Source organism: Molothrus ater, chromosome 4, assembly GCF_012460135.2.
Source record: "Molothrus ater isolate BHLD 08-10-18 breed brown headed cowbird chromosome 4, BPBGC_Mater_1.1, whole genome shotgun sequence".
In the NCBI taxonomy this organism is placed as follows: Eukaryota; Metazoa; Chordata; class Aves; order Passeriformes; family Icteridae; genus Molothrus; species Molothrus ater.
In genome coordinates, this window is record NC_050481.2 from 70,920,186 (window position 1) to 70,938,049 (window position 17,864).

At 64.9% G+C, this 17,864-nt stretch overlaps 1 protein-coding gene across 6 annotated transcripts; it reads left to right on the forward strand.

Moving 5' to 3' along the window:
* The first annotated feature begins 192 nt into the window (after positions 1–192).
* On the forward strand, positions 193–17,861 carry RTKN (rhotekin). Of its 6 annotated transcripts, none has more exons than XM_054514555.1 (13): positions 196–642; positions 6,456–6,649; positions 7,719–7,780; positions 7,926–7,979; positions 8,059–8,176; positions 9,788–10,015; positions 10,648–10,742; positions 11,977–12,083; positions 13,587–13,718; positions 14,567–14,732; positions 16,595–16,699; positions 16,869–16,971; positions 17,193–17,301. In XM_054514555.1, the coding sequence occupies exons 1-13, from the start codon at positions 538–540 to the stop codon at positions 17,197–17,199; spliced, it is 1,476 nt and encodes a 491-aa protein (XP_054370530.1). In that variant the 5' UTR covers positions 196–537; the 3' UTR covers positions 17,200–17,301. The 6 variants fall into 6 exon arrangements, with proteins under 6 accessions (XP_036238465.1, XP_054370530.1, XP_036238459.1 ...); XM_036382569.2 differs by lacking the exons at positions 196–642; positions 16,869–16,971 and adding exons at positions 1,765–1,825; positions 3,166–3,370 and having other exon boundaries at positions 17,193–17,861; XM_036382566.2 differs by lacking the exon at positions 16,869–16,971 and having other exon boundaries at positions 197–642; positions 17,193–17,861.
* Positions 17,862–17,864: the final 3 nt, after the last annotated feature.

Consider the following 17,864-nt stretch of genomic DNA (forward strand, 5'->3'; position numbering starts at 1 on the left):
GGGATTCTGGGGATTCCCTGCGGGATTTTGGGACTCCCTGCGGGGACACGCGTGGCACAGCGATGTCACACGGTCACAGATGTGTCACCCATTGTCCCCCGCCGTGTCCCCGGGCCATTGTCCCGCCCGTGCCAGGAGCCGCCGGCACCGATCGCCGCCCGCTCCCCCCGCCCCGCGCCATCCCGGGGCTGATCCGAGCCCCGAGAGGCGACCCCGGCATCTCCACCGGGTCCATCCCGGTGTTCCCCACCTGGCCCCGGTGCTCCGGACACCGGGAGCCCCTCCCTGACCACCGGGACCCTCAGAACCCCGGGAATTGCCGCGGACTCGGGAACCCCCGCAAAGCTCCGGGCACCGGGAAAGCTCCAGAGCACCGGGAACACCGGGACCCACCACAAATCTCCGGTTCACGGGGGCTCCGGGACCCCTCGGGACCCCTCGGGACCCCTCGGGAGGCTCCGGACCCCGGGATCCGCCAAGACCCCCGGGATCCTCCAGAACTCTTCGGACCCTCCGGGACCACCGGGACTCCCGGGCATGTACCGGCGGGACGAGCGGAGCCGCGCCACGGTGGCGGAGGGGTCAGCGCTGGACATGGAGCTGCGCCGGGGCTGCTGCTGCTCCCCGGCCCCGGCCCCGCAGGTACGGGAGTACCGGGAGCACTGAGAGCAGCACCGGGAGCAGCCCCGGGAGCAGCGGGAGCAGCCCCGGGAGCAGCGGGAGCAGCCCGGGCACGAGGCCACGGGGGCGGTCACGGCCGCTCCCTGCCCCCCGGGCCCCCCCCGGCCGGTCCGGTCCCGCTGCCCCGGCCCAGCCGGGAATTCCGGTGGGATCCGGTATAACGGGAATCGCCCGCGCCCCCGGCACCCGACGGGGAGGGGGAAACTGGGAGGGACTGGGAGGGACTGGGACGGGACAGCAGGATCGGGGAGTCCCGCACGTGGCGGTGCAGGGCCCGTGCACACGGGGACATTTGGGGGGTCCCGGTACCGGGGGAGGGGGGGTCCCGGTGGATACAGGGAGTCCCAGTTCACCCAGTCCCAGCCACGTTTTGGGGGTTCCCCGTGTGCCCGGGGGGGTCTCGGTGCATTCGGGGGTTCCGTTTCCCCCTTGCTGAAGGGTCCGGCTGTGCTGGGGGGGTTCCGGTTCGCCCGGTACACCCACACTCGGGGGTCCCGGTGAATTTTGAGGGGGGATCGGTGCATCCTGGGGTGGATCCGGTGCATGTTGAGGGCTCCTGGTGCGCTTGGGGGGGATCCCGGTGCGTACGGGGGGGGTCCCCGTCTTTCACCGCCAACGGCATTTGGCCGGTCCTGGTTCACTCGGGGGGCTCCCGGTTCGCTCGGGGGGCTCCCGGTTTGCTCGGGGGATGTCCGGGCACTCTCTGAGGGGTCTCGGTGCACTTGGGGATCGTCCCGGGGCATCCCGGTGCTCTTTGGGGAGCTCCGGGTGCATCCCGAGGAATCTCGGTTTACTCGGTGCCCGCGGGGGCGGGAGGGGGGGCGGGGTCCCAGTCCCCCGGTACCGGCTCCTCACGGGGGCTCCGGTTCTCTCGTGTCGGTCCCGGTGCCCCGGGGATGTCTCGCCCCCCCCCCCCCCGGCACCGCGGATTTCCCCCAGCAGGGGGCGCCCCCCACCCGTTCCCGGTGTCCCGGAGCCCCGCGGGGGGGGGGCGGGGGGGACACGGAGGCGGCTCCTGGGAGAAGGGAGGGAGGGAGGGAGGGAGCGGGGGGGACACGGGCAACGGGGGACACGGGGCGGGACGTGGGGCGGGGGCGGCCGCCGCTTCCTGTGCGCGATCGCGGCGGAGCGGGAGCGGCCGGAGGTACCGGGAACGGGGGGCAGCGCCGCACGGGGGGTGGGGAGAGAGGGGGTCCCGGTGTCCGTCCTTACCGGGACTCCGTTCCCCGCCTCCCCCGCACGGGGCCCCGTCTGCTCCTCCTGCGCCTCCCCCACACCCCCTTCCCCTCCGGTGCCGTTCCCCGAGCCCCGTTCTGCACCCCCGGGCACGGTGTCCCCCCCTCCCCGCGCCCCTTTTTCCGTTCCTGGCACCCCCAAATTCTGCACCCCTCGTTCCGCCCCCGCACCCCAAACCGTGCGCTCCAAACCCTGCTTCCCGTCGTGTGCCCGCACCCCAAACCCTGCACCCCAAACCCTGCACCCCAAACCCTGCACCCCGTCTTGTCCCCAGCACCCCAAACCCTGCACCCCAAACCCTGCACCCCAAACCCTGCACCCCGTCTTGTCCCCAGCACCCCAAACCCTGCACCCCAAACCCTGCACCCCAAACCCTGCACCCCGTCCTGTGCCCGCACCCCAAACCCTGCACCCCAAACCCTGCGCTCCAAACCCTGCACCCCGCGCTGTCCCCAGCACCCCAAACCCTGCACCCCAAACCCTGCACCCCAAACCCTGCACCCCGCGCTGTCCCCAGCACCCCAAACCCTGGAACCGCTTCCCCCGCACCCCCTCCCCGCCCCCCAGCTGGTTTCCCTTCCCCCGCACCCCTCATCCCCTCGCTGCACCCCAAATCCTACACCCCATCCATTCCCCTGCGCCCTCTCCTGCGCCCCCAAATCCCTGCCCAGCCCCCAAAACCCTTCCCCCCTTTTTCCATCCCCACACTCCATCTTGTCTCTTTCACCCCATTTTCTCCACGTCTTTTCTTGTGCCCTGCACCCCAAACCCTGCCCCATCACGTCCCCAAAACCCTGCACCCCATTCTGCACCTCAAACCCTGCATTCCCTCCCTGCCCCGATCCCCTCCCTGCATCCCAAACCCTGCACCCCAATCCCTGCATCCCCTCCCTGTACCCCAAACCCTGTGTCCCAAACCCTGCACCCCATTCCTGCACCCCAATCCCTGCACCCCATCCCTGTCCCCCCCTTTGACCCCTTACCCCCCAAACCCTGCCCCCCATCTCTCCCCTCTCCCCAAATCTCGCCCTTCTCGCCCCCCAAATTCCTCCACCCCGTCCCCGCCCCCTCCGCGCCGCCCCCGCTGCCCTTTCCCGCACAGTCGCCCCCCTTGTTCCCTGCCGGGGGGCGGCCAAACAACGTGGGCGCCCCCCCAAATTCCAGAGAGGGCCCCAAACACCCCCCCCAAATTCCCGTTGGGGTGTGGGGGGGGGGGGTCGCCACCAAAACCCCATTTTCTCCCCGCAGCCACCTCGGTAGAGAGGGGGGGGTGGCCCCCACTGCACCCCAGCGCTGGATGCGGCGGGACCCCCTTGGGGGGCTTTGGGGGAACCCCCCAAAATAGCTGGGGGGGTCCCGGGGGTCCCGATGGAGGTGGGGGGGGGGCCGCCGGCTGCGGATCCTGGAGGATCTCAACATGCTCTACATCCGCCAGATCGCCGCCAGCATCCAGGTGCGAAATTTGGGGGGACCCCGCCTCTCCTCAAATCCAAATCCGGGACCCCCCCAGAACTCCCGGACCCCGATTTTCCCCGGGGGGGAGGGAGGGGGCTTTGGGGGGTCCCAGGAAGGTGGAACGGGCTCCTCATCCCACAGATCCCAAAGGGATCCATGCACCACCCCAAACTCATCCTGCACCCCGAAATCACGAGAGGGGCGATTTTGGGGGGGGGGGGGGGGGGGTCCCGCTCCCCCCCCCCCCCCGTTCGCAGCGGGGGGTTATTTATAGGTGATGACGTCACTGGGGGGGGACAGGGGCGGGATCGGGATCGGGATCGGGATGGACGAGCCGGAGGTACCGGGAAGGACTTGGGGGGGCTGAGGGTGGTCGGTGTGGGGGGGAGGGTGTGCTGGGAAATTTGGGGTTTTGGGGTGTTTGGTGAATCTGGGGGGATTTGTGGGCTGCAGGATGAGTTTGCGGTGGTGCATGGCACGGTTGTGGGGTGCAGGATGGATCTGTGGGGTGCAGGATGGATCTTTGGGGTGCAGGGGAAATCTGCGGGGTGCAGGATGGATCTGTGGGGTGCAGGATGGATCTTTGGGGTGCAGGATGTGATTTTGGGGTGCAGGGTAAATCTGTGGGCTGCAGGATGGATCTGTGGTCCATCCTGCACCCCACAGCCCATCCTGTGGGCTGCAGGACGTGGTTTTGGGGTGCAGGATGGATCTATGGGGTGCAGGATGTGTTTTTGGGGTGCAGGGTAAATCTATGGGGTGCGTGGTTCCCCTGGGAGGTGCTGGATGAGTTTTTGGGGTGCTTGCCCTGCTTTAGGGGTGCAGAGCCCCCCCTTGGGGTGCACGGTGGATCTGTGGGGCACGTGGTGCCCTTATGGGGTGCACGGTGTGTTTGTGGGGTGCACGGCTCCCCCATGGGGTGCAGCAATAATTTGTGGGGTGCCTGGTAATCCTGTGGGGTGCACGATGGATCTGTGGGGTCTGTGATGTGTTTGTGGGGTGCACGGTCTGGTTTTGGGGTTCACGGATTCCCCGTGGGGTGCAGGATGTGTTCATGGGGTTCCTGATAAATCTGTGGGGTACATGGAGCATTTGTGGGGTGCCTGGTGAATCTGTGGGGTGCACAATGTGGGGGTGCAGCTGGGAACCCTTAGGGCACAGGTCTGGGACCCCCAAACAATGTGGGAACCCCCTCCCCCTGCCTGGGCATGACTGGGACCCCCGGGGGGGTTTGGGGGTTTTGGGGTCCCCTGTGCCCCAGCCCCACATTCCCTTCCATGTGGGAAGGGTTTTGGGGTGTGGGAAGGGTTTTTGGGGTCCCTCTGACCCCCAAGTGTGCCATTCCCAGGAGCCAGAACTGCTGAGGGTGCTGTGGGTCTGAGAGGGGTTTTGGGGACTCCCTGACCCCCCCAAATGTGCTGTCCCCAGGAGCCGGAGCTGCAGCGGGCTCTGGAGCAGTCACTGTGTGTTTGGGAGGGATTTTGGAGTCCCCCTGACCCCCAAAATGTTTCTTCCCCAGGACCCAGAGCTGCAGCAGGCTCTAGAGCATTCACTGCGGGTGCTGTGGGTTTAGGAAGGGTTTTGGGGGCCCCCTGACCCCCCAAATATGCCGTTCCCAGGAGCCGGAGCTGCAGTGGGCCCTGGAGCGAGCCCTGCGGGTCCAGGGGGGATTTTGGGGTGTGGGATGTGTTTTGGGGACCTCCTGAACCCCAATATTCCCATCCCCAGGAGCCGGAGCTGCAGCGGGCCCTGGAGCGGGCCCTGTGGGTGCTGTGGGTTTGGGAAGGGTTTTGGGGTCCCCCTGACCCCCAATATTCCCATCCCCAGGAGCCGGAGCTGCAGCGGGCCCTGGAGCGGGCCCTGTGGGTGCTGTGGGTTTGGGAAGGGTTTTGGGGTCCCCCTGACCCCCAATATTCCCATCCCCAGGAGCCGGAGCTGCAGCGGGCTCTGTGGGTTTGGGATGTGTTTTGGGGTGCCCCTGACCCCCCAGTGTTCCGTCCCCAGGAGCCGGAGCTGCAGAGGGCCCTGCAGTGTGTGCTATGGGTGTGGGAAGGGTTTTGGGGTCTCCTTGACCCCCCCAAATGTGCTGTTCCCAGCAGCTGGAGCTGCAGTGTGTGCTCTGAGTTTGGGAAGGGTTTTGGGGTCCCCTGGACCCCATAATGTTCCATCTCCAGGAGCTGGAGCTGCAGCAGGCTCTGGAGCGTTCACTGAGGGTGCTGTGGGTTTGGGAAGGGTTTTGGGGTCCCCCTGACCCCCAATGTTCCATCCCCAGGAGCCGGAGCAGCAGCAGGCCCTGGAGCGAGCCCTGTGGGTGCTGTGGGTTTGGGATGTGTTTTGGGGATGTGTTTTGGGGTCCCCCTGACCCCCAATGTTCCATCCCCAGGAGCCAGAGCTGCAGCGGGCCCTGGAGCATTCACTGAGGGTGCTATGGGTGTGGGAAGGGTTTTGGGGTCCCCCTGACCCCCAATGTTCCATCCCCAGGAGCCGGAGCAGCAGCAGGCCCTGGAGCGAGCCCTGTGGGTGCTGTGGGTTTGGGATGTGTTTTGGGGATGTGTTTTGGGGTCCCCCTGACCCCCAATGTTCCATCCCCAGGAGCCAGAGCTGCAGCGGGCCCTGGAGCATTCACTGAGGGTGCTATGGGTGTGGGAAGGGTTTTGGGGTCCCCCTGACCCCCAATGTTCCATCCCCAGGAGCCGGAGCTGCAGTGGGCCCTGGAGCATTCACTGAGGGTGCTATGGGTGTGGGAAGGGTTTTGGGGTCCCCCTGACCCCCAATGTTCCATCCCCAGGAGCCGGAGCTGCAGCAGGCCCTGGAGCATTCACTGAGGGTGCTATGGGTGTGGGAAGGGTTTTGGGGTGCCCCGACCCCCCAGTGTTCCATCCCCAGGAGCCAGAGCTGCAGTGGGCCCTGGAGCATTCACTGAGGGTGCTATGGGTGTGGGAAGGGTTTTGGGGTCCCCCTGACCCCCAATATTCCCATCCCCAGGAGCCGGAGCTGCAGCGGGCCCTGGAGCATTCACTGAGGGTGCTATGGGTGTGGGAAGGGTTTTGGGGTCCCCCTGACCCCCAATGTTCCGTCCCCAGGAGCCGGAGCTGCAGCGGGCCCTGGAGCGGGCCCTGCGGGTCCGTGAGGGCGCCCGGCGGCTCCTCCCCGCCTGCAGCCGGCCCGAGCAGGCCCTGGAGACCACCAAGACCCTGGTGCTGTGCGAGGCCAGGGTGGTCGCGGCCGGGGGCGAGCTCCAGCGGCGCCAGGAGGCCCGGCTGAGGGGGGCCCGCCGGTGAGACACCCCAAAAAGGAGCCCAGAGGGAATGGGGTACCCCAAGGGATGCCCCAAAGTGGGGAGGGCACCCTGTGGGACCCCCAAAGGGGAGGGAGAATGGGGAACACCACAGGGTGTGTTAAAAGGGTGATAAAAGCTGGGGGGGGTCCCTAAAACTGAGGGAGGTGGTTTGGGAATTCCATAGGGGGTGTGGTGGTGGGGGACACCCCAAAACTTGGGGGGACGTGGGGGACACGGCAGTGAGAGGAGCCCTAAAACCCAGGGGATGGGATGAGGGGCCTGAGGGTCTGCAGCGGTGAGGGGCACCCCAAAACCTGGGGGGACATGGGGGACACCCCAAAACCTGGGGGGACACGGCAGTGAGGGACACCCCGAAATTTGGGGGAGATGGGGGACACAGAGGTGAGAGAAAACCCCAAAATCCAGAGGGACATGGGGGACACGGCAGTGAGGGACACCCCAAAACCCAGGGGTGGGATGGGAGACCCTTGACAGTGAGGGACACCCCAAAACATGGGGGGACATGGGGGACAGGGCAGTGAGGGACACCCCAAAACCTAGGGGGACATGGGGGCCACATCAGTGAGGGAAAACCCCAAAACCCAGGGGTGGGATGGGAGACTCTTGGGGGAGTTGTGGCAATGAGGGACACCCCAAAACATGGGGGGACATGGGGGACACAGCAGTGAGGGAAAACCTCAAATCCTGCGAGGACAGGGCATTGAGGGACACTGCAAAACCTGGGGGGACACAGCAGGGAGGGACACCCCAAAACCCAGGGGGACCTGAGGGACAGGGCAATGGGAGACACCCCAAAATCTGAGTTGTGGGATGGGAGGTCCTTGGCAGTGAGGGACACCCGAAATGTTGGGGAACATGGGGGACACAGCAGTGAGGGACATCCCAAAACCCGGGGGGACGTGGGGGACACCCCAAAACCCAGGGATGGGATGGGAGCAGAGGGGCACACAGTGGGGGTGGTGTGTTGGCAGGGGACACCCCAAAGGTGGGAGGGGAGCCCCCCAAAGTGTGTGGGGAGCTTTGCTGACCCTCCCGTCCCCCGCAGCCCCTCGGAGGGCGGGCCCGGGGCAGAGCCGGTGCCGTGCCGGGGCACCGTCTGCATCTCAGGTATGGGGGGGTCCCGGGGGGGTTCTGGGCAGGGGGAGCCCCCTCTTCTCTGCCTGCCCCCCCTGCGGCACCGCCTGCATTTGGGGTGGGCGGTTTGGGGGTGTCTCAGGGGGTCTCACCCCCCTCCTGGTCCCCCCCACCCCAGATTTGCGCATCCCGCTGATGTGGAAGGACACGGAGTACTTCAGGAACAAGGGGGGTGAGTGTTGGGGTGCCGGGGGTCCCCCCTCACCCCGCGGTGCCCCCTGTGAACCCCCTGACCCCCCCGTGCCCCCCAGAGCTGCACCGCTGTGCCGTGTTCCTGCTGCTGCAGGTGGGGGCTGAGATCCACGACACCCCCACGGTGCTGGTGGACAGGACCCTGACCGACATCTGCTTCGAGGGAGCCGTGCTCTTGTGAGGGGGGGAGGGACCCCCGGGACCCCCACAGCCCTCCCTGGCACCCTGACACCCCCTATGGGACCCTGGCACCCCCCTAGGGGACTCCTGATCACCCCGCTATGGGACCCTGACACCCCCTTAGGGGACCCTTGACACCCCCATATCCCCTCATGGGACCCCTGACCCTCCCCATGGGACCCCTGATCACCCCTCCCTGGGACCCTGGCACCCCACTATGGGACGCCTTAGCTTTTCTGTGGGACCCCTAAACACCCCCACACCCCCACATACCCCCAGGGACACTGACACCCCCCTATGGGACCCCTGATCCCTCCCACGGGACCCCCGATCATCTCCACACCCCTTATGGGACCCTGGCACCCCCCTTTGGGACCTTTGACACCCCCATATCCCTCCCATGGCACCCCTGACCACCCCAATACACTCCCATAGCGCCCCTGATCACCCCCACACCCCCTATGGGACCCCTGATCACCCCCATGTGACCCCCTCACCCCCCTATGGGACCCTGACACCCCCATACCCCCCCCATGGGACCCCCGAGCCTCTCTATGGAACCCCCAATCACCTCCACACCCCCCTGGGACCTCTGACCCTCCCCATGGGACCCCAGATCACCCCCCTATGGGACACTGACACCACCCTATGGGCCCTTTGACACCCCCATATTCCCCCATGGGACCCCTGAGTTTCTCTATGGGACCCTCAACCACCCCCACACACCCCCAGGGACCCCTAATCCCTCCCATGGGACCCCCAACACCCCCACATTCCCCCCAAGGGACCCCCAATCACCCCCACACCCCCCCCAGGGCCAGTGCCACCCCCCATGGGACCCCTGCCACCACCAACCCCCACGTGGGGACCTCTGACGCCTTCTGGGGGTGACCCCTGCCCTCCACTGCCCACCCTGGGAGGGACCCCTGCCCCACAGTCCCTGTCCCTGCAGTGTCCCCACAGTCTGTGGGGTGGCCCTGGGTGTCCCCCCATGCTGGCACTGACCCCTCTGTGCCCCCCTGGGCTGTCACTGACCCCCCTGTGCCCCTGGGCTGTCACTGCCCCCGGTGTCATTGCCCCCTCATGCTGTCACTGACCCCCTGGCTTGTCACTGTCCCCTGTGTCCCCCTGGGTTGTCACTGACCCCTGGCTGTCACTGACCCCTATGTCCCCCGGGCTGTCACTGTCCCCTGTGTCCCCCTGGCTGTCCCTGTCCCCCTGTCCCCACGCTGTCCCTGTGCCCATGCTGTCCCTGACCCCATGCTGTCCCTGTCCCCATGCTGTCCCTGACCCCATGCTGTCCCTGACCCCATGCTGTCCCTGTCCCCATGCTGTCCCTGATCCCATGCTGTCCCTGACCCCATGCTGTTCCTGACCCCATGCTGTCCCTGTCCCCATGCTGCTGTCCCTGACCCCACGCTGTCCCTGTCCCCACGCTGTCCCTGATCCCATGCTGTCCCTGACCCCATGCTGTCCCTGACCCCATGCTGTCCCTGTCCCCATGCTGTCCCTGATCCCATGCTGTCCCTGTCCCCATGCTGTTCCTGACCCCATGCTGTCCCTGTCCCCATGCTGCTGTCCCTGACCCCACGCTGTCCCTGTCCCCAGCCCCGAGGCGGGCCCGGATTTCGAGCTGCGTTTGGAGCTGTACAGCGCGGGGCTGCCGGGGCCGGGGGCGCAGGGCAGTGCCCCCCGCAAGCTGGCATCGCGCCTCAGCACCTCCCTGGGCCGCTCCTCGGGCCGCCGGGCACGGGCTGCCATGGACGGGAGCCCTGCCAGCCCCCCGGGCACCGCGGGCACCGCCGGGGCTCTGCTGCTGCCACCGCCCGGCGTGCCGTGAGTACCCTCTGTGTGCCACCTGTGTCACCTGTGTGTCACATGTCCCTCTGTGTGCCACCTGTGTGCCACCTGGGTCACCTGTGTGTCACATGTCCCTCTGTGTGCCACCTGTGTGCCACCTGTGTCACCTGTGTGTCACGTGTCCCTCTGTGTGCCACCTGTGTGTCACATGTCCCTCTGTGTGCTACCTGTGCACCCTGTGTGCCACATGTACCCCCTGTACCCCGTGTGCCAATGTCCCCTCATGTGCCTCCTGTCCCCCCTATGTGCCGCGTGTCCCCCTGTGCCCCCCCCGTGTTCTTCCACATGTCCCCCCTGTGTGCCCCTTTCTGTGCCCTCTGTGTGCCACATGTCCCCCCTGTGTGCCTCATGTCCCCCCATGCTCATGCCCCCCTGTGCCCCCCTGTGTGCCCCATATCCCTCTGTGTCCCCCAATGCTGTCTGTGCCCCCATGTCCCCCATGTCCCCCTCCGTCCCTCGATGTCTCCTGCCTCCCCAATGTCCCCCTGACCCCCTATTGTCCTCCTGGCCCCCCAGTGTCCCCATACCCCCTGATGTCCCCTGAACCCCCAATGTCCCTTGTGCCCTGGTGTCCCCCAGGTGTCTCCAATGTCCCCCAATGTCCCCAGGTGTCCCCGGTTCCAGCTGCTGGCTCACACCACGCTGTCCCTGGCCCAGGTGCACGACGGCTTCCGCACGCACGACCTCGTCATTGCTGCCGACGGTCAGTGGGGTCACAGCACCCCAAAACATCCCGGGGCACCCCAAAACAGCCCATATCACCCCAAAACAGCCCTAAACACCTCATAAACACCCAGTAGCACCCTATAACACCCCAAAACAGCCCAGGGCACCCCAAAACAGCCCAGAACAGCCCACGGCACCCCAAATCACCCCAAAACATCCTGGGGCACCCCAAAACACTCTGTAACACCCCATAAACACCCCATAACACCCCATATCACCCCAAAACAGTCTGGGGCACCCCTAAACGCCCCATAACACCCCATGGCACCCCAAAACAGCCCGGGCTGCCCCATAACAGCCCAGGGCACCCCATATCACCCCAAAATACCCCATGGCACCCCAAAATACCCTATAACGCCCCATAACAACCTGTGGCACCCCATAACACCCCTAAACCCCCCATGGCACCCTATAACATGCCATAAAACCCCATGGCACCCCGTAACAGCCTATAATACCCCATAACACCCCGTGGCAACACCATAACCACCCCATGGCACCCCAAAACACCTCACAGCACCCTAAAACACCTTATAACACCCCACGGTACCAAATAACACCCCAAAACACCCCATGGAACCCTGTAACACCCCATAATACCCCATAACACCCATGGCACCCTATAACACCCTAAAACCAGACCGTAGCACCCCAAAAACACCCCACAACTCCCCACACACCCCAAAACAGGGCAATGGGGCTGGAGCAGACGGGGCGGAGTTGGGGGTCCGGGATTTTGGGGTCCTGCGGGGGTGGGGGTGGGTTTGGGATCTCGGTTCATGGGGGGACAGGGGGGGTCCTGACACGAGGAGGAGGCTTTGGGATCCTTTTGGGGTTTGGGGGTCCCTCTCAGCCCCCAAGAGCCTCAGGAGTCCCCAGAGCAGAGCAGAGCAGAGCCCTGCTGGGGGTGTGGGTGTCCCTCCATGTCCCCTCTGCGTCCCCACAGAGCAGAGCCTCTGCTGGGGGGCTTTGGGGGTCCCTCCATGTCCCCTCTGCGTCCCCACAGAGCAGAGCCCCTGCCGGGGGGGTTTGGGGTCAGTGTCCTCCATGTCCCCGTGTCCCCCCAGAGCAAAGCCCCTGCTGCGTGGGTGTGGGGGTCCCTCCATGTCCCCGTGTCCCCCCGTGTCCCCCCAGAGCAAAGCCCCTGCTGGGTGGGTGTGGGGGTCCCTCCATGTCCTCCATGTCCCCCCTGTCCCCCCGTGTCCCCCCAGAGCAGAGCCCCTGCTGGGTGCCCCTCTATGGCCGCGTGTGTTGCCGCCTGGCGGCCCGGCCCAGCTGCATGGACACCCCCGCGGCGACAGGGACACTGCGGCTGCAGGTCAGCGACAGCGGCGACACCGGGACGGCACCGGGAGCGCGCCGGGAGCGGCACCGGGAGGGCACCGGGAGGGCATCGGGAGCGGCACCGGGAGGGCATCGGGTGTGGGGGAGAGGGATGGGAGAGAGAAATGGGATATAGGGAAATGGGATACAGGGAAATGGGATAGAGGGAAATGGGATACAGGGAAATGGGATACAGGGAAATGGAATGGAGGGGTGGGATCAGGAACGGGATGGAGGGTGGGGTTTATTAACGCTGCCATGATAAAGGGGACACTGCAACTGCAGGGGAGGGAATGGGATACAGAGAAATAGGAAATAGGGAAATGGGATATAGGGAAATGGGATATAGGGAAATGGGATATAGGAAAATGGGACATAGAGAAATGGGACATAGGGATGGGATTGAGAAATGGGATAGAGGGATGGGATATAGGGAAATGAGATATAGGTATGAGGTGGAGAAATGGGATATAGGGAAATGGGATATAGGGGTGGGATCAAGAAATAGGATAGAGAAATGGGATAGAGGAATGGGATATAGGGCTGGGATAGAGGATAGAGGGATGGGATAGAGGAATGGGATAGAGAGATGGGATATAAGGAAATGGGACATAGGGATGGGATTGAGAAATGGGATAGAGGGATGGGATCAGGAATGGGATAGAGGGGGGGGTTATTAATGCTGCCATGATAAAGGGGACACTGCAACTGCAGGGGAGGGAATGGGATAAATGGGATATGGAGAAATAGGATAGAGAGATGGGATAGAGGGGTGGGATATAAGGAAATGGGATATAGGGAAATGGGATAGAGGGAAATGGGATAGAGGGAAATGGGATAGAGAAATGGGGTATAGAGAAATGGGATATAAGGATGGGATCAAGAAGTGAGACTGAGAAATGGGATAGAGGAATGGGATAGAGGGAAATGGGATAGACAAATGGGATCAAGAAATGGCATATAGGAATGGGATATAGGGGAATAGGATATAGGGATGCGATATAAGGAAATGGGATATAGAGAAATGGGATAGAGGATGGGATATAGGGAAATGGGACATAGGGATGGGATTGAGAAATGAGATCGAGAAATGGAATAGGGGAATGGGATATAGGGAAATGGGATAGAGGGATGAGGTAGAGAAATGGGATATAGGGATGGGACAGAGAACTGGGATATAGGGAAATGGCATATAGGAATGGGATAGAAAAATGGGATATAGGGAAATGGGACATTGGGAAATGGGATATAGGAATGGGATCGAGAAATGGGATAGAAAAATGGGATATAGGGAATGTGTCACCTGTGGGTGCTGAATGAGGGGGACACTGGTGCCACTGTGGGGGGTGCAGAATGGGGCACACTGGCGCTGTGGTGCCACTGTGGGTACAGAATGGGGCACACTGGTGCTGTGGTGCCACTGTGGGCACTGTATGGGGCACACTGGTGCTGTGGTGCCCCCCCGTGGGCACTGATGGCTCTGGGGGTCTCGGGGCAGGCTCCAGGGGCCGAGGGGCCGGGCGGGACCCCCCTGTTCTGTGTCCTGCGGGGCCCAGGGCTGCTCTGCTACGGCAGCGCCAGCGAGGCTGAGGCGGGGCAGGAGCCCACCCTGACCATCGCTGTCACCAAGGTACACGGGGGACACTCAGGGGACACTCAGGGGACACCCGGGGGACACACAGGGGACACTCGGGGGCTGCTGGGCTCGGGGGAGCATGGGGAGTGTGGGGGGTGTGGGGTTATGGGGCTTGTGGGGATGGAGGGGACATGGAGGGGTGGGGGGTATGGGGAGAAAGGGGGAGTGTGGGGGGTCAGGGTAGTTTGAGGTTTATGGGGAGCTCTGGGGTCTGTGGGGTCTGTGGGGGCTGTGGGGTCTATGGAGGCTGTGGGGTCTATGGGGGTTCTGGGGTCTGTGGGGTGTTCTGGGGTTTATGGGGGCTGTGGGGTCTATGGGAGCTTTGGGGTTTATTGGGAGCTTGGGGGTCTCTGGGGTGTTCTGGGGTGTTCTCGGGTCTCTGGGTGTCTCTGGGGGTCTCTGGTGTCTCTGGGGCTCTCTGGGTGGGGTCTCGGGGGCTCTCTGGGTGTCTCTGGGGCTCTCTGGGGGTCTCTGGGGCTCTCTGGGGCTCTCTGGGTATCTCTGGGTATCTCTGGGTGTCTCTGGGGGTCTCTGGGCTCTCTGGGTGGGGTCTCTGGGTATCTCTGGGTGTCTCTGGGGGTCTCTGGGTGGGGTCTCTGGGGCTCTCTGGGTATCTCTGGGTATCTGGGTGTCTCTGGGTGTCTCTGGGCTCTCTGGGCAGGGTCTCTGGGGGTCTCTGGGTGTCTCTGGGGGTGTCTCTGGGCTCTCTGGGTATCTCTGGGTGTCTCTGGGTGTCTCTGGGTATCTCTGGATGTCTCTGGGTGTCTCTGGGCTCTCTGGGCAGGGTCTCTGGGGGTCTCTGGGCCCCCGGCCCCCCCCCCCCAGCCCTGTGTGTGTCCCAGGACACGCGGGTGCGGGCGCTGGACTCGGGGGGCCGGGGGCAGCCCCCCGGGGTGGCCGTCACCAACCGGCTGGGCGGGGAGGAGGTGACACACGGGCTGCTGGCCGAGAGCACGGCCGAGGCTCAGCGCTGGCTGCAGGCCTGGGGGCAGCACCTCTGCGACCTGGGTGAGCCCCCGGGAGCCCCCCCGACCTGTGGGACCCTCGACATCCCTGTGGGACCCTCCCAGTCCTGTGGGACCCCCCCCAGCCCTGTGGGACTCTCCATATCCCTGTGGGACCCCACACATCCCTGCAGGGCCCTCCACATCCCTGTGGGACCCTCAACATCCCTGTGGGACCCTAAATATTCCTGTGGGACCCCCCCAGCCCTGTGGGACCCTCCATATCCCTGTGGGACCCTCCATATCCCTGTGGGACCCTTCCAGCCCTGTGGGACTCTCCCAGACCTGTGGGACCCTCCATATTCCCTATGGGACCCCACACATCACTGTGGGACCCTCGACATCCCTGTGGGGCCCTCCCAGTCCTGTGGGACTCTCCCAGACCTGTGGGACCCCACACATCCCTGTGGGACCCTCCCAGCCCTGTAAGACCCTACAAACCCCTGTGGGACTTTCTGTGCTGGTGGGACCCTGTCCTAGTGGCATCCCCGTTGTTAAAGGACCCCAAACCTAGTGGGACCCCTCATCCTGGGGGACCCCTCATCCTGGCAGGACCCCAGACCATCCCTGTGGGAGCTCCATCACCCCAGGACCCCCAGCCCAGTGGGACCCCAGAGCAATGGGGACAAGGACAAGGCTGAGAACAGGACAGGGAAAAAGATGGGCAGAGGAGTGGGATGGGGACAGTGACAGGGGTGGGAACAACAATGGGGTAGGACAGAGATGAGAGGGACAAGAACAGGACCCCCTGGGAGATCCCCACCTCAGACCATCACCCCAGGACCCCCAACCCATTGGGACACCAGTCCTGAGAGCACCCCCATTCCTGTGAGACCCCCATCCCCTGCAATCCCCATTCCCTGCAGACCCCATCCCCCTTCAATCCCCATCCAATGGAACCCAAATCCAATGGGACCCCAATCCAATGGGACCCCAATCCAATGGAACTCCTATCCAGTGGGACCCCCATCCCCTGGAGACCCCATCCCCTTCAATCTTCATCCCATGCAGACCCCATCCCCCTGCAATCCCCATCCCAGGCTGACCCCATCCAATGGAACCCCCATACAACAGGAGCCCCATCCCCCTGCAATCCTCATCCCCTGCAATCCCATCCCCTGCAGTCCCCATCCAATGGAACCCCCATCCATTGGGACCCCCATGCCCTTCAATCCCCACCCCTTGCAGACCCCATCCCAGGCTGACCCCATCCAATGGAACCCCAATCCAATGGGACCCCCATCCCAAGCTGACCTCATCCCCTGCAGACCCCATCCAATGGAACCCCCATCCAGTGGGACCCCCATCCCCCTGCAATCCCCATCCCAGGCTGACCCCATCCAATGGAACCCCCATACAACAGGACCCCCATCCCCCTGCAATCCTCATCCCCTGCAATCCCATCCCCTGCAGTCCCCATCCAATGGAACCCCCATCCATTGGGACCCCCATCCTAAGCTGACCTCATCCCCTGCAGACCCCATCCAATGGAACCCCCATCCAGTGGGACCCCCATCCCCCTGCAATCCCCATCCCAGGCTGACCACATCCAATGAAACCCCAATGCAATGGGACCCCCATCCCACAGGACCCCCATCCCCTGCAGACCCCATCCCCATTCAATCCCCATCCCCCTGCGGCCCCCATCCCCATTCAATCCCCATCCCCATTCAATCCCCATCCCCATTCAATCCCCATCCTCCTGCAGCCCCCATCCCATGCTGACCCCATCCAATGGAACCCCAATCCAACGGGACCCCCACCCCCCTGCAATCCCCACCCCCCTGCAGCCCCCATCCCTGATCCCCCAGACCCCGGGGTCTCTGTCCCACCCCGCATTGTCCCCTTTGTCCCGGTTGTCCCCAGCCCAGTGGAAGCAGTGCTGTGAGGAGCTGATGCGGATCGAGGAGCCGCCCCCGCGCCGCCCCCCGGCCCCGCTGCCGCCCCAGGGCTCTCTGTACCACCAGACGGGTGAGTGGGGCCGATCCGGGGGGCGGGGGGGCTCTGCTCTGTCTCCCCCTCTCTGCTCTCTGCTCGCCCCCTAACGCTGCTCTTCTCGCTGTCCCCCCCTTTTTCTGTCCCCCCTTTTTCTGTCCCCCTCTTTCTGCCGCTGTCCCCCCCACCCCTGGCGCGCCCCCAGCCCCGCCGGGCCCCCCCGGGCCCCCCCCGGCCGAGGGGCTGCTGCTGCAGGAGAATGTCTCAGCCGAGATCCGGGCTCTGCTCAGCTCCTACTACAGCGACAGGTGACGGGGGGGACACGGGGGGACCCCCAACAGCCCCCCGTGCTGCCACAGCGCCCCCAGCACGGCCCTGGGAACGGGGGGGGGCGTGGGGGGGGCAGAGAGGGACCCCCAAACCCCGCCACAGCCCCACGGGGGAGTATGGGGCTATTGGGGGGGGGGGTTCTGGGTATGCCTGTGCCCCCCCCCCCCCGTGACCCCCCTTTTCCTTGTCCCCCCCCCAGCTATTGACCCCTCGGATGACATCGCGGCCGTCACCGAGATCCTGGCGGGGCACGGGGGGGCTCCCCGCGCTCCGGGCCCCCCCCCGTGGCTCTCGCTCTTCGAGGGGCCCCCCCTGCGCAGCCCCAGCCCCCCCCGCCGGAGCCGCCCCCGAACCCTGTCCCTGGACGCGCGGCTCAGCACCCTCAAAGGCCGGGGGGGCCCCCCAAAACCGCCCCACTCCAGCTCCTCCAGCAGCGGCAGCAGCAGCCCGGGGCCCCCCCAGCGCGACCCCCCCAGAGCCCTCCAGTCCCGGGTCTGACCCCCCCCAGCACTTTTGGGGAGGGGGGGACAGTGGGGTTAGGGGGGAAGGGGGGCTCCCTGCTTCTGTTTTTGGGGAGAAACTGGAATTTCTGCCCTCCCCATGCTGGGGGGGCTCAGGGCTAAACTCCAAAAAGGGGGGGAGGGGGGCGTTTCCTCCCCCCCCACAAAGGTGGGTGCTGGGGATCCCCCCCCCCCACTATAGGGTGGGTGCTCAGGGTCTAACCCGGGGTGGGGGGACACAGAGCCCCCCCCCAGCTCTGCTTTCCTCACCTCTAACCCGGGGTGGGGGGGACGAACACAGCCCCCCCCGACAGGCCCCCCCTAATTAATAATATTCACTAATAATTTGCATTAAAATTTATTTAACAGCT